Genomic DNA, 15,915 nt, shown 5'->3' on the forward strand with positions numbered 1-15,915 from the left:
ATATACTATTGGGGGAGAGCACAGGGGGGCTATATACTATTGTGGGAGAGCACAGGGGGGCTATATACTATTGGGGGAGAGCACAGGGGGCTATATACTATTGTGGGAGAGCACAGGGGGGCTATATACTATTGTGGGAGAGCACAGGGGGGCTATATACTATTGTGGGAGAGCATAGGGGGGCTATATACTATTGGGGGAGAGCACAGGGGGGCTATATACTATTGTGGGTGAGCACAGGGGGCTATATACTACTGGGGAGAGTGCACAGGGGGGCTATATACTAATGGGGGAGCACACAGGAGGGCTGTATATAACTGGAGGAGCACATGAGGGTCTATATACTACAGGGACACCTTAAAACTATGGAGGCACAGAGGGGTGTAACTATGTAGGAGTACAGAGGGGTGTAACTACTGTATAGGGGTACAAGGGACCTAACTACTGTATGTGTTGGAGCCTAAAATATTTGTCTGGCAGATTCTGGAGAGAAGATTCACAGCCAGGAGAAGACTTCAAGGTGGCCCACGCTGGATGGAGAGAAAAAGAAAAGGTGACAGACTCTGATCGGAGAAGACGCCTCCGGTGAGTCACTGGATGTAACTTCACTCTGTTATAGGCTTGTACTGATAGGGGTCATGGTGTGGCGGTATTATGTAATGGTATCAATGGTGATATCTTTCTGTTTTGTTTAGTGCAGTTTTTATGTAATATGTAATCACTGAATGGTGGAAATAGTGTTATAAGGTAACTACTGTATGTATTGGGGCTCTTGATACAGTGTGGGGGCAAATTCAGTACATTATACAATGTGCAGAAAGGTAAGGGGGGGCCCACTCTTGAGGGCTGTGCACTGGGCCCACCAATGTATTAAAACGGCCCTGACTGTACCATGTACTGGAGCCCCCCCGCCCCCGGGCAGTATCTGTAATGAGATGCTGTGAGCGGGGGAGACTGTATTCATAAGCGCCGCGCTGTACTAAATCAGCCGCGCGGTGCTGATACTACAGCGCGGCGCTTATGAATACAGTCTCCCCCGCTCACAGCATCTCATTACAGATACTTCCCGGGGGCGGGGGGGCTCCAGTACATGCATTCCACGTCCGTGATCCGTCAGGATCACGGAACGTGGGAATGCAGCCTTAGTCCCCCGGCTGATGTGCGGCTGCCCGGGGTGTCCCGTCCTGTCCCCGGCAGCACGCGCATCAGAGAGCTCCCCGTGCGCCGGAAGTCACAGGCACAGGCGCACGGGGAGCTCTGTGATGCGCGCGCTGCCGGGGACAGGACGGGACACCCCGGGCAGCCGCACATCAGCCGGGACCAGACCAGAGAGGCTCGACGGGGGAACGGAGGGCAGGTGAGTTGTGTGCTGTTTTTTGTTTTTGTTTTATCTGCTGTGCAGGGGGGGGGGGGGAGAGGGGGACCATCTATAAGGTAGGGGGGGAAGGGGGCCATCTATAAGGGAGGGGGGAAAGAGGGGGACGATCTATAAGGGAGGGGGGAAAGAGGGGGACGATCTATAAGGGGGGGGGATCATCTATAAGGGAGGGGGAGAGGGAAGAGGGGGACCATCTATAGGGGGGGGGCATCTATAAGGGAGGGGGGAAAGAGGGGGACCATCTATAAGGGGGGGGCCATCTATAAGGGAGGGGGGAAAGAGGGGGACCATCTATAAGGGGGGGACCATCTATAAGGGAGGGGCGGGAGGGGGACCGTCTATAAGGGGGGGGAAGAGGGGGACCATGTATAAGGGGGAGAGGGGGACCATCTATAAGGGAGGGGGAAAGAGGGGGACCATCTATAAGGGGGCATCTATAAGGGAGGGGGGAGAGGGGGACCATGTATAAGGGGGGGAGGGGGACCATCTATAAGGGAGAGGGGACCATCTATAAGGGAGGGGGAGAGAGGGAAGAGGGGGACCATCTATAAGGGGGGGGGGAAGAGGGGGACCATCTATAAGGGGGGGGAGAGGGGGACCATCTATAAGGGGGGGAGAGAGGGAAGAGGGGGACCAACTATAAGGGGGGGGGGAAGAGGGGGACCATCTATAAGGGGGGAAGAGGGGGACCATCTATAAGGGAGGGGAAAGAGGGGGACCATCTATAAGGGAGGGGGGAGAGGGGGACCATCTATAAGGGAGGGGGGAGAGGGGGCAGTAGTGGATTATAATGTGGGCGGATTGACGGGGGGGGGGGGGGGGGGCGTCATTCTATAGTTCGCCTCGGGCAGCAGAGAGGCTAGAATCACCCCTGACCACAGCCGTTGTTTTAAAATAACAGCAAATATTTGCCATTAAATGACGGCCATCCACTCAATTACAACATTATGTGAACAGAGCCTTTCTGTATTTTCAATCCACTCCTGGTTTTGGTTGCTATACAGCCTCACAAATACAGCCTCAAATATACATAGTGTGAACCCAGCCTAATGCAGCAGTAAGGGAACCAAACTTAAAAAAAAGTCCATCAGATAACATTTGAACTGAGACTGTCCTGGTGTAATGACAGAAGAACTAGTTGCTAGGGATGTCACAACCACAAAGAAAAAGCTATCATCATTGTATGCAAAGGAAAAAAGTTTTCTTTATTTTTCTTTATATTTTCTTTCTATTTATTTTATAACTCTGATGGCAGTCACAGAATGCAAACCTGTGCGAGACAAAACTCATGCACTGTAGGGAGCAATGTACCTGCTTGAGGAGGAGATTTCGGGCACAGTCCTTCTGCCACCTAATAATTCCATTCACTGAATACAAAGATTTGTAAAATAATAAGGTATTAAAATATAAATGATATAACCAAGTTGAGGAATCTATTATCCTTGAACAAAATAAATAAAAACCTTTAAAAGGCTGCGTATGTTAGGCCGTGTATCCCTAGCAACCAGTCTGTGGCAAATGACTTCTCAGGTCACAATTGGATCGGTAGGTGGTGACATGAGAGAAGGAGAAGAGCAGATTGGCATCAGCCCACCTCTCTGCCTGTACTATTAATCTTTGCAAGGGTGAATTTACTATAGAAAAATGTTGCACCAATGCAATTTAATTCTATACGTCTGCGTTGGGTGGTTTTGAAGGCAAGCATGTGGACGTCTGTAAGCCAGGTCCAGCTGCTGACATTTCTTCAACAAGTCTGCGCGTTCAAATTCACCCTGGCCAGCTTCACTCCAGCCTAACACTGCCATATTTTTGAATATCTATTATGGCAGCAGCCTGAATGTTCATTTTGGGTCTGTAGACTGTAGCGGGAAGTTGGGCAGGACTTGTGGTAATAATATGGATACAATAATATTGATGTAATACAGTATATATACACAGAGTACATCAATTCTCACTTCTCTCCACATTTATTTAAATGTTTTCAATCATTTCATAAAATATCTAACAGTTGTCATTGGTGGACGCCTGGGTACTAGAACATTGGGGCAGAAATGCTCAGTTTAGCATTTCTACCCCTTCATTTTAACAATCAGTGGGGTCTCGGCATCTGGATCGCAGTGTCAGAAATTTTATGAAATAATAAGTACAATTGCATAAATTGTTCATGTCCTCTATGCAACGGGACCGCAAAACCAAAGTTGTAACTTTTTTTTCTTCCTTTTTAAAATCTACACAATCTTGCACATTTAATAACTATGAAAATTGTGCTAAACAAAGCCAAAGTCATCCTCCAGCACTTAGAAGAGAAAAAAACCCTGTGGAGAGAACCTCTAGGGAACCATGGCTAAAGGATTGCCCTTCCTCTGGGCTTAGAGGGTTAATGCCAAACTATAACTGACCAAATGAAAATAAAATTGATATTGTCATTGCATATCTGGTACTATGCTCAAACAGCTAATATTTACAATAATACATGCATCATTACACTTGCAAAAGAGAACCAGTTGTAGAGTAAAAATTAGAAAGAGGAAGGGGAGATGTTTTTCTCTAGATTTTCTTGTAAAAGAGAGGAAGGGAAAGATAAGATAGGAAGTTATATCTATTCCTAAACCCCACCCTCTTCATAGCAATACACTAGGCATACAGATACTTCTCTGTCTTAAAGCAGAACCACCATTATTCAGGCATAAATAGGGGTCAGTTCAAGGGACATTGACCAAGGTTACAACGGTACATAGAAGGCATCAATATCTAACTATTCAATATTTACTTCAACACACTTATTTTCATGTAAACCTATTCACCTATGGTGTCTTGCACAGCTGGATATAGGGGTAAATTGTATTATTGGCCTTTACTGATTTCCAGCGAGGTTGGTTTCCCTTTAGGCTTTAATATTTGCTTATTTTGTGCTTTTGGAATTGTTCATTTGTTGAGAAAGCTTTTCAACAGTATCAGTAGTAGCTACATTTTATTTGTGTTCTATACAGGGGTAGGGAACCTTGGCTCTTCAGCTGTTCAGCCCTGCTCTAAGACCACAGTCGCACGTTCATACAGATGTCTGCAGCCATGACCTGCAACTACAGATGTGTATCCGCATCCATCCACAATTGATGCTCACTGCTGTTTAATAGATCCATAGCTGCTACAGATGTCTAAAAGGGTCCATTAAAATCAATAGGTACTATACTGTCCCTAATTCTGGATCTGTAACTGTGGACACTATAATACCGATGTGTGAAAGGAGACTAAGATTCTTTTTTTTAATATATTTATTGTTTTTCACATATAGAAAATACAGCATAGATTTGTGGACGACAACCCACCATTGATATAGGAACATAGTAAGCTTAAAAACAAAAGGAGACGAGCAATTATCCAGAAAAATTACAGTACAATACAAAAACTTGCACGGTAGCGTCAGCGCAAAAAAATTCCAAAGTGCAAAATTGCGCATTTTTGGTCGCATCAAATCCAGAAAAAATGTAATAAAAAGTGATCAAAAAGTCGCATATGCGCAATCAAGGTACTGATAGAAAGTAAACATCATGGCGCAAAAAATTACACCTAACAGAGCCCCATTGACCAAAGGATAAAAGCGCTATAAGCCTGGGAATGGAGCGATTTTAAGTGACATATATTTGTTAACAATGGTTTGAATTTTCTAAAAGCCATCACATAAAATTAAAGTTATACATGTTACATATCGTTGTAATCGTAACGACTTGAGGAACACGGCGTAAATGCAAAACTCCCCGAAATCAAAACAAATTCCTTTTTTTTTTTCAATTTGACAGCGCAAATGATTTTTTTCCGATTTCACTGCATATTTTATGGAAAAATAATGCCTGTCATTGCAAAGTACAATTGTTTTCACTAAAAATAAGTGCTCATATACGTCTCTAGGTGAAAAAATGCAAGCGCTATGTTCTTTTAAACATAAAGTGGAAAAAGCAAAAGCGCAAAAACGAAAATTGGCTTTGACCTTAAGGGGTTAAAGGCTAATACCACTTGCTTAATCTCTGCGTAAGAAAAGAACAAATAAAGGTTTTCCATTTTTTTTTAAAAAAAAAAGCTTTTTGTGGATTTCTCCTTAGTACGCATCACCTCCAACTGGTCGTGAAACATGTAGTTTTTAACTTGACTAATCACATCATTAGGCGTAGGCATTTGAGGGTCCAACCATTTAGCCAGCAATCATCTCTTACTTACCAGGAGAAAAAACATGTGTGAGAAGAGTAATTACATCATCTCCTTTTCATACTGACTTGGACTGAATTCACATCTGTATTGTCCGACATAGCATAGTGTCAGGATATGTTGCACAGAAAGCACCCATAAACTTACAGCATGGTTTGTCAAGCTTCACAGGGGTATAGGAAACTTTCAGTGTATTCAGTCTTTCCTTTTGTTTTTTTTGTTTACATTTTGTCATGCTGGAGCAAACAAGCACTTCTTGTCATGCTGCGGCCTGAAACTGGAGCAAACAAGCACTTCTCCCTGTTCATTTCTAGCAATTGTTGGGGGTCTCAACACAGCAGTAAAAAATATTGACATGTCTCTATAACATGTCGATTGTTTTAAAAAATGAAAATCACACTTTAACTTGTATGCATCCCAAAAAGATGTGAAAAAAGAAAATAAGGCCCTAAAAGACATAAAAGCAATAAAAATGAAAAAGCTCCATGGGTCCATAAGGTCAAAATTCTCCCAGTCCTTAAAAGGTTAAGGACTTAGTGGTGAATACCTAAAGGGGCATTATACCCTGAACATCCCTGTAGTTAATGAGAAGTCGTCCAGATTTATCAACACTCTCGCAGAGACTGTTTCTAGCGCTGCCTAAAAGCTGCTATTAATATGAAAAACATGTGACATGTTTTATTTTAAATGTCACATGCCGGATGATAAATGTCTCTAATACTACAGACTGCTCGAAAATAGACACAACCTCTCCGCCGCCCCTGATCCCATGTGCACTTGTAAAAAATGTGTCTGGAGATATTGCTCACTTTGCACCAAACACATGCCTGTCACGGCCTGTTATAGTTTAGGAGCAGAAATAGGTTGTAACGGTGTGCTAGATTCGCCGCAGCCGCACAACACCCCCATAGGCCACTGTTATATGGCCACATTACAGTACCTATTTCACATTAATATTTGTAAGCCAAAACTGGTTCCTATATTTCTAGAAAAACTTTTCTCTGTGAAAAAGTTCCACTTCTGGTTTGGATTACAAATAATGACCAAAATAATACAGTGTGAACATGACCTTAGGCCAGTTTCCCATTTCTACATGTGTGACACTTAACTGCAAGTTCTGCCCCACCATGGCTCTAATAACCCTAATGGACAAATCCATAGGGATCTACAATATTAACAGTTCAAGACATCAGACCAGTGGTTAAGGTGTATTATTATTACACCTTAACTGTAATGGTACCTTGACACATAGCATATCCACAGCAGATTTCTTGCTGCAAATTCGCAGCGAAATCCGCTGTGAATACTTGCCAATGTATTTGAATGGGTTGACATACTCGCAGTGGGATTGTCATCCCGCTGCGAGTATGTGAAACTCAGCGCTGTTAACCCCCGCAGCCACGGAACATACATCACCTGCTTCAGGCTCCTGCTTGCTTTGGGGCCACCCAGCATCTCCTGGCGGTCAGCCAATCAGTGCAGGTAATGTATGCTCCGGGCCGGGGGCTGCGGGCAGCGGAGGGTTAAAGTCTGCTGCGGATATGTAACCCCATAGAACTTTACACTACCAGGATTCGCAGCAGATTTCGCTGCAAACTCGTAGCATGAAATCCACTGCGGATCCGGTACGTGTGAAGCTACCCTAAGGGTGCGTTCACACCTACAGGATTCACAGCAGATCCTCAGCAGATCAGCAGCAGATTTGATGGTGCAGATTTGATGCTGTGTTCAGTTATTTAAATGAGATCTGCTGCGGATCTGCTGCGGATCCGCAGCAGAAAATAAGCTGCGGTTCCGGTAAGTGTGAACGTACCCTAAATGCGGATTTTCTGTTTTGTGAGTTTTAGACCAAAAAGTTAAGTAAAGAAAAAAAAAACATATTTTCTAAAAATAACAAGTGGTTTTTGCTGCCACACAGGTGTTCATATGAGCCGCAGCTGGATGGCCAGCATAGTTAGGGTATGCTCAAATAATTAAATATACCTGTATATAGATTTCTGCCATGGATTTATAGCTTGCATGCCAAGATTTTAAACATAAATAGGTCCTACTCAATGGGGCTAATCTGCATCCAGACCACCCAACCCAATTCCCATTGTATTCTGTGCAGATATCATGCTGAGAAGTGACCTGCTCTGAGTGTTTTTCTGTGATATGGATTTCAGATCTGGGCTATAAAAAAAAAATCAATGACATATTCTAATTAAAAGCAATGAGATTTGGATTTCATGCAACTTGTGCCATGAACCTGCCCTGTGCTGACGTTAAACTGAACATGGATAAGTCAGCTGTATGGTTTAAAGAAGTGGTATTTTCATGATACCCCCAGATATTGGCCCCTCTGTGGCACCTTATATGCTAATGAGCACATAGACACTTATCTGGGCAGTCATGACCACTCAGCTCTCAGTGAGGAGCATGCTCATATGGTTCCTACTGCCCGTCTAATGTTATTATTGAAGCCTATAGACTGTCAAGGGGGCGGAGACTACTGCACAGTTGTCAACAGGGTCTGAACCCGAGTTCTCTACCACCAAGAACTGATGGCCGCCCAGTTGACAGTCTTTGGACTTATGAGAATATGGGGCTCCAAAATTAATAGCACTAACACCTAGAAAACAAAGGAAGACAAGACAACAACAAAGTGCAGTAATCTGTGGATCAGTGGCTATACATAGCTGATGAGGGCTGAAGTTACTTAAGCACCATACAGGTCCTCTTTAATTCATATGTCATGCAATCCAGTTATGCTGAGTAGACAGCTTCACGTTACCTAGTAACACCTATTTTATTAAAGAACATCTCAATAAATGAGATTGCCTCCAGCACTGTGTACAGAGACAGGGAAGGGAGCTATATAAACACTAATAAAAAAATGACATTCAGAATACCAATAAAAAAAATTATTATAATTTTATTTATTTAAGTGCCATCAGATTATGTAAATAATAATGTCAATCCTGTCTCTTATTCCCAAATATGTGAATAAAAGCTACATTATTGCTACAGTCCCCTACATGATGCTGTGCCCAATGTATTCCTATGGGTCACGGACACATGAGATATTTTTTGTTAATTATAACAATATCCCAAAGTTTTCAACAACCTAGGATTTATGTGATAATCACGCATCGCATGCCATTCCCCCCACCCCCCTTTAGGTTTCTATTAAAATCACATGTGGTATTGTGCAATCACTTTGTTATGTAATATCGAGGAGCCACTTTCTAAAGTAAAGTAAAAAAAAAAAGCAATGGATTTTATTGCGTGCAACACTGTGACATCATATAACTTTGCTAAGTACAATGACATGTAATTTTGCAATACAGTTCTGTGTGTGCTTCATTACAGGAGATTATTATGGCTGAATTATGGCTGAATTGACTTTCATCTTCACATCTCTAGTAATGCCCTTGAATGAATGAAATAATAAAGGGGTTGTCCGGTGAAAATCTCTCTCTCTCAAATCAACTGGTGTCAGAAAGTTATATAGATTTGTGATTCACTTCTAATTCTAAAACTTAAGTCTTCCCTTACTTATCAGCAGCTGTATGTCCTGAAGAAAGTGGTTTATTCTTTTCAGTCTGACACAGTGCTCTCTGCTGCCACCTTTGTCCATGTCAGGAACTGTCCAGAGCAGGAGTGGCTTTCTGTAGGAAATACCTACTGCTCTGGGAAGTTCCTGTCTCGGAAAGAGGTGGCAGCAGAGAGCACTGTGTCAGAAAGAAAACAACATTTCCTGCAGGACATATAGCAGCTGATAAGTACTTGAAGACTTGAGATTTTTAAACAGAAGTAAATCACAAATCTCTCTAACTTTCTGAAACCAGTTCATTTGAAAGAAAAAGATTTTCGCTGGATAACCCCTTTAAGGGATATGTAGTTTCTCAAGGGGGATATGATGTCTTCAGTATTGAGGCACAGGGCATGTAAGGGCAACACATTGGGGCACATTTATTACAACTGTCTTCAATTTACAGTTACACAAAAAGTTTTTATAATGGACAATAAATGTTGCGCACACATGTACGCCAAGTATTGGTGCATTCTTCTTAGTGTAACAATAAAATAGAAGAATTTCTGTCTCAGTCAGAACCCTGCGTTAGGTTTGTATAAACTTTACTAACTTCTAACTTTGTAAAACTATCACATTTTGGAAAACTACTTGAATCCATTGAAACATAGAGTATTAGCCGTCAGCATCTAAGAGTATTGAGCGCCTGTGAATTCCAGCAGGTCTAGCAGCAGGTTATTATGAGGATTACGGTGTCAGGGCTGTCAGCACTCACCTGTCTCAGGTGTCTCAGCAGCTCAGTAGCCTCCTCCTGTCTCCCCTGTTTAACCAGCAGCATCATGTCCTGGATCATCCTGATCCTCCTGTGATAGGGGGGGAGGTTTGAGGATACACTTTTTCCAAATTTATCCCCAGACTTCACCCCAAAAGACCAGAAGTCTCCTCTCTCCCTGGCAGGGGTGCTCCTCCGGGATCCGGGGGGGTGCTGCTGAGGGCTTTCCCCTCCAGCACTGGAAGCCTGGCAGACCTTGGTCTGCTTGGTGCCCATGATGGTAATAATTATCCCTCAGGAGAGGCATCCGAAAAGATCTCGGTGGGGGTCACACAGCAGAGCAAATGTGTAGATGAAGAATGACCTCTTTAGGAGAGGCAGTTCTGCATGCAACAGGTCAATGATCCACAGTCACTCCAGCAATGGCATCACAAGATGAAGACATCCTCACGGTTTATACCGGAGATTCCAAAATACAACATTGTATCCAGCGGACACAGCTGGAAGTCCCTTTCCTCTTCCGCCACCTCTGGTGTACAGCAAAAAATTAAAAAATAAAATAAAAATAGTATAGTACTGTGTTAGCCAGAAAAATCTATGTGATGGTGCTACTGTTTAGGAAACACAAAGCTGCCCCCACCTCCCAAGCCTCCTCCAGGCTACACAACTTTCTACCATACATCCAGGACAACAAAGAACGAGCACTAAGGAGACAAGAAGGCAGCGATCACCTGGGCAGATGTGGCCTCCCCCATCTAAACTGTTGCACGTCCTTATGAAGCCCCAGGATCAGCAGCAGCAGAGAGCTTTCTAATGACAGGGGGAGGGGGAAGGACAGACACATCATTTGACACGCAAAAGTCTCAGCCTCTCAGCACAGACTCCCTGGCACTGGGAATCAATCCGATTAAAGTCTCAGGAGCCGGGCTGCTGCTGCTGGTGCTGCTGCTGCAACTTGCGGCTTACAGCCAAGGAGGCGGGGGGGGGACAGGGGGTTTCCTCTGGCTGCAGCCCAGGAGCTGGCAGGTAGGAGTTCGGTGTCTCTGAGCCTCTCCTGTAGCCAGCATCACTTCCCATAGACTCAGGGAGAGGGGGCTGTGTCTCTTGTCAGGGAGAAGGCGTTTCCTGTGTGTGGAGCTGGCCATTCTCATGCTAGGAAGAGGTCTGCTGGGCATGTGCCAGGAAAAGCCCCTGTACATCCATCAAGGCTGAAACAGACGAAATCAGGGAGCCCCCCGGTGCGGATGTCCAAGTTGTCCGTTTTTATAGGAGCCTTAAAACGGCAAAGCTTATAAAACTGCACACATAGTATTTCCGTCAGTCTTTTGGTCAGTATTTTCTCAACCAAAACCAGAAGTGGGTTAAAAAACAAAACACAGAAGCTGTGCAAATCTTTCCATTATAATTTTTCTCTGTCAGTTCCATTCCTGATTTTGACTACAAATATTAATTGTAGCATCAAGCACACATAAGTGGCACAGAAATGGGCATTAAAATAGGCACACAATACCCTGATATAAATATTTAAATGGAATAGAATAATAACAATAATAAAAATAATAATAATAGTAATAATAATAATTGGGTCACTGATCTCGCACTGCTAACACACAGATAGGGATACTGCACATCCACACTGGTTCAGCCTGCTCCAAAGTGATTCTAGGTATAAATAAGGACATTAAAATAAGCTGACGGGTGCTTTTTCTTTACTTGAAGAAGTAACTGGTGTTTTTAAGGGTTAAATAACTGTGGGTGACTGAGCTCACACTGTATACACAGACATGAATGTCCTGCATACAACTCAGTTCAGTTCAGCCTGGCCCAACATAGTTAAAAAAGCTGGAATCAAAGTATGGGCACATTTTACTGATTGGAATAAGTATCTGGTGTTTTCAATAGGTTAGGCTGGTTTCACACATTGCAGTTTTTAAGCCAAAACCAGAAGTGGATTCAAAGTAATGGGTAAAATAAAGACGCACTTATATTTTTCTTTTCTGCCAGATCCACGCCTGGCTTTGTGGACGAGGGGTGTAGTAGTAGAGGTATAGTAGATGAGCGTCTTAGTATTAGTAGAGGTATAGTAGATGAGGGGTGTAGTGGTAGTAGTAGAGGTATGGTATATGAGGGTTGTAGTGGAAGTAGTAGAGGTATAGTAGATGAGGACATGGAGAGAAAGGAGCGCTGCACCTCACACCTATGGCGGACACTAATGCCTCTCGGCTACATTTAAAAACCAATGCCAGAATGTTGGTATATAATTTGATCAAACCATATTGCCTCATGTACCATGTGCAGGTCCCCTGGTTCACATGAGTTCCTACACTAACTCACCACTGTGTCAGTCAGTGGCCGCCAACCACCGGGTGTAATTTTTTGCGCCATGATCTCTACTTTCTATCGGTACCATGATTGGGCATATGCGACTTTTTGATCGCTTTTAATTACAATTTTTCTGGATTTGATGCGACCAAAAATGCGCAATTTTGCACTTTGGAATTTTTTTGCGCTTACACCATTTACCATGCAAGATCAGGAATTAAATAAATTAATAGTTCAGGCGATTACGCAAGCAGCGATACCAAACATGTTTATTTATTTTTATTTATAAAATTGGGAAAGGGGGGTGATTCAAACTTTAGGGGAGAGGATTTTTTTATTAATAAAATAACTTTTTTTTTTACACACATACTAGAACTCCCCCTGGGAGACTTCTAGTATCACTGCTCTGATCTCTCATTGAGTTAAGCAGTATAGATATACTGCATAGACCAATGAGATAGGCATTCTATTGCTTTCGGCTGCTGCCGCCGAAAACAATGGAATGCTGAGTCGGGATCAGTACCATTACGGCACAGACTCCGGCCAGGTGAGGATGCGGGGATCGCTCCTCCGCGATCACGTCGCGGGGAGGTGATTCCCCCCCCACTAGACACCAGGGATGGGTAAAAGCAGCATTTTAGATGCAGCTGTCAACTTTGACAGCTGCATTTAAAAGGCTAATTAGTGGGAACAGCGATCGGAGTGTGCCTGCAAATAGCCGCTAATGCCCACTAATAGCCGCGGTTGCCGTGGGACCCCTCTCTGAATGCCTCCACCCGCATGAGGAACAACCCCTCTCTGAACGCCCCCACCCGCAGTTACGCCTTCATGGGGGAAGGGGTCAGAAAATAACTGAAGAGGGAATTTTTAATGGAGTTACGTTGTATTACAAAAATATAGCAGTTTTCTTCCAATAACAGCACCATACCTTCACCTTCTATGGAACCAACCTGCAATACCATTTACAAACTGAGGACAACAGTGGCGCTGCTTCTGGATGAAAGCAGCTAATAATCTCTTAAAGCCAACAGAAAGAGAGGAACTTTGTGTGTTAACTGAGTCCAGCCTGGGCCTAAGTGGTTCTGGGTATAAAGTCTACCACCTAAATGGGCAGTCAGGGATTTTTTTTCTTACTTGAAAAAATAACGTGTGCTTCCAAAGAGTTAAATAACTTTGTGACTAGAGATGAGCGAACCTGGAGCATGCTCGAGTCGATCCGAACCCGAACTTTTGGCATTTGATTAGCGGTGGCTGCTGAACTTGGATAAAGCCCTAAGGCTATGTGGAAAACATGGATATAGTCATTGGCTGTATCCATGTTTTCCAGACAACCTTAGAGCTTTATCCAAGTTCAGCAGCCCCAGCTAATCAAATACCGAACATTTGGGTTCGGATCGACTCGAACCAGGTTCGCTCATCTCTATTTGTGACATTTTTTATAGCCAGAACAACTTTGGGCCAGGCTGGTACAAACTGAATACAATGTGCAATATCCCCAACTGCATGCCTCCTAATTCTTTATTGGTGCTGTCTACCCACTTCTATGCCAAGGAGCAAATTTGGACCAGACTGAATCCTTGAGTTTAAAGCAGGGAATCCCTCTCTGTGTGATTCTATCAGGATAGAATTACTACTCTTTCGTGCTGAGAAGCAGAAGGATCAGTAATGAGTTTATGGATGTGCGACCATGTCTTTTTTTTCTCCCCACTGAATTACTTGGTATATTCTGTCCCCTGATTTTTTTTGTTTTTGCCTTTGCCCAACACTCCTGCTCCACCCAGGTGGTTTTAATTAGTAATTGTACATAGGGTCGGTATCTAGCTTCCTTCAGTCTTTTGACTAAAAGCACAAGGTGAGCTTTTTCCCTCACCTGCTTTTTTGTGGGGTGGGGTGTGGTGCAGTGCCATGCGGCGGCCAATATTGCAGCAGCGCAGTGTCTTAGGGGTGGTAGAGCCCAGAGGCCAATGCCTACGTGTGTCAGCATTGGGGTTGCTGGGCAAATGGATGATTCCTTCCTCGGGGGCTGTTGTTGTGGTGGTGGCAGTCCCCATGTGGTGTTGCACCACTTTTTGGTCAGGAAACCGTGAAATGGTGCATAGGCATGTACACTTTAATGAAATTGTAACTAGAGATGAGCGAACCGGGTTCGGGTTTGAGTCGATCCGAACCCGAACTTTCAGCTGAACTTGGATAAAGCCCTAAGGCTATGTGGAAATCATGGATATAGTCATTGGCTGTATCCATGTTTTCCAGACAACCTTAGAGCTTTATCCAAGTTCAGCAGCCCCAGCTAATCAAATGCCGAACGTTGGGGTTCGGATCGACTCGAACCCGGTTCGCGCTTCTCTAACTATTAACCCTTTATAAACATCAATAACTTATTCATGCTGATTCGAACATATTGACGTACAATATCTTTAATTGTATACTCTCAATGTGTGGTCAGTAGCCCAATCATTTAACCCTTTAAAAACATCAGTTATTTGTTAGAATAAACAAATCAGGCAGCTATGTCCCAGTGTAATACAGACAACCATCAGCGGACAACCGAGCAAACTCTTGCTCATTGTCTGGGTCGGCCTTCAAACTCTCTGTCCCTTATTTCCCTTAACGATTGGATTCTGGTGTTAAAACAACATTTGTCAAATCTGTATTCCCACCCCCACAAGCACAATGGGTTAAAGGGAATCTGTCAATTGTTAAATTCTGCCTGAACTACAGTACAGTACAGTGCACTGCAATTTAGGATCTGTTCACACTTGGTTTTTGGTCCATATTTTCAGCCTTTTTTTAACCCTTTTTTAGCAATTTTTTTCAGGCATTTATAGACCAAAAATAGACTAAAATACATTTTGTGAACATAACTTTACTCTGAAATTTGAATTTGAATTTGTTAGATTTGTAATGTTTACAGTATGTCTTGCTGCTTAGCCTCTTACCTGTGTAGAAATACTCACCCCCTCCCCGCTGCTGCCTGTGGCCACTAAAGGCCACAAACGATTATGGGCCGTATTTGGCTGATATCGGCCATTACGGCCGATAATCGTCCTGTGGAATACTGTGGCTGATCGTTGCAGTTGTTTGTTTTTCAAACATGTTAAAAAACAAGCAACTGTGATAGCAGCGATCTGCTGCTGTCGCTCCGTGGAATAGGAACGGTGGCAGCAGACCGCCACTATCCTCTATTGGCTGTCCGGATGGTCTAGCGATCACCTGGGCAGCCCCCCGCAGCTCTCCAAGGCCCCTCCTGCACTCACCGCTCGCTGCTGCCGCCTGTAATAGCGGTGGCAGCGAGCGGGAACGAGGAGCAAACGAGCACTCACAGCTTGTGTTCTCCTCACAGTCGGCCCGTGGAATAGGGCCCTTTAGTCACCACTTAGGAAAACCCCAGTATGGTCAAAGCCACAATTAGGAGCCCCTCTATAATAATGTGGTATGCATCACTGCTTGCTATTTTTAGAAGGAGGTACTGTAAGTGGTGATGCTATGTATGGCCACATAAGTCTTTACACTTGCTGGACTTATTACTCTGCACCTGACCAGCAGGTATAGGGCTGAACCTTTGTGTGCCTTAGATTTATACGGCAGCATGCTGTATTCTCATAAATTCATGCTGAAGTATTAAGGCACTGGTGCACAACCTTCTGCCCTCCAGCTGTTGCAAAATTACAATTCCCATCATTACAGGACATCCTCTTGCAGTCCAGGCATAAAGGGAATAGTAGTTCT

The 15,915-nt window shown here is 43.7% G+C and overlaps 1 protein-coding gene across 1 annotated transcript in view; it reads right to left on the reverse strand.

Annotated features, from left to right (window-relative positions):
• Nucleotides 1–10,804, reverse strand: part of LRRC75A (leucine rich repeat containing 75A) — a 193,367-nt gene extending 182,563 nt beyond the window's left edge. Inside the window, exon 1 of the mRNA XM_069944457.1 lies at nucleotides 9,868–10,804. Within this exon, the coding sequence (XP_069800558.1) occupies nucleotides 9,868–10,140 (273 nt within the window). The 5' untranslated portion in view covers nucleotides 10,141–10,804. The remainder of the gene's footprint in view (nucleotides 1–9,867) is intronic.
• Between the last annotated feature and the right edge of the window lie 5,111 nt (nucleotides 10,805–15,915).

The sequence above is a fragment of the Dendropsophus ebraccatus genome, chromosome 11 (genome assembly GCF_027789765.1).
Source record: "Dendropsophus ebraccatus isolate aDenEbr1 chromosome 11, aDenEbr1.pat, whole genome shotgun sequence".
Lineage (NCBI taxonomy): Eukaryota > Metazoa > Chordata > Amphibia > Anura > Hylidae > Dendropsophus > Dendropsophus ebraccatus.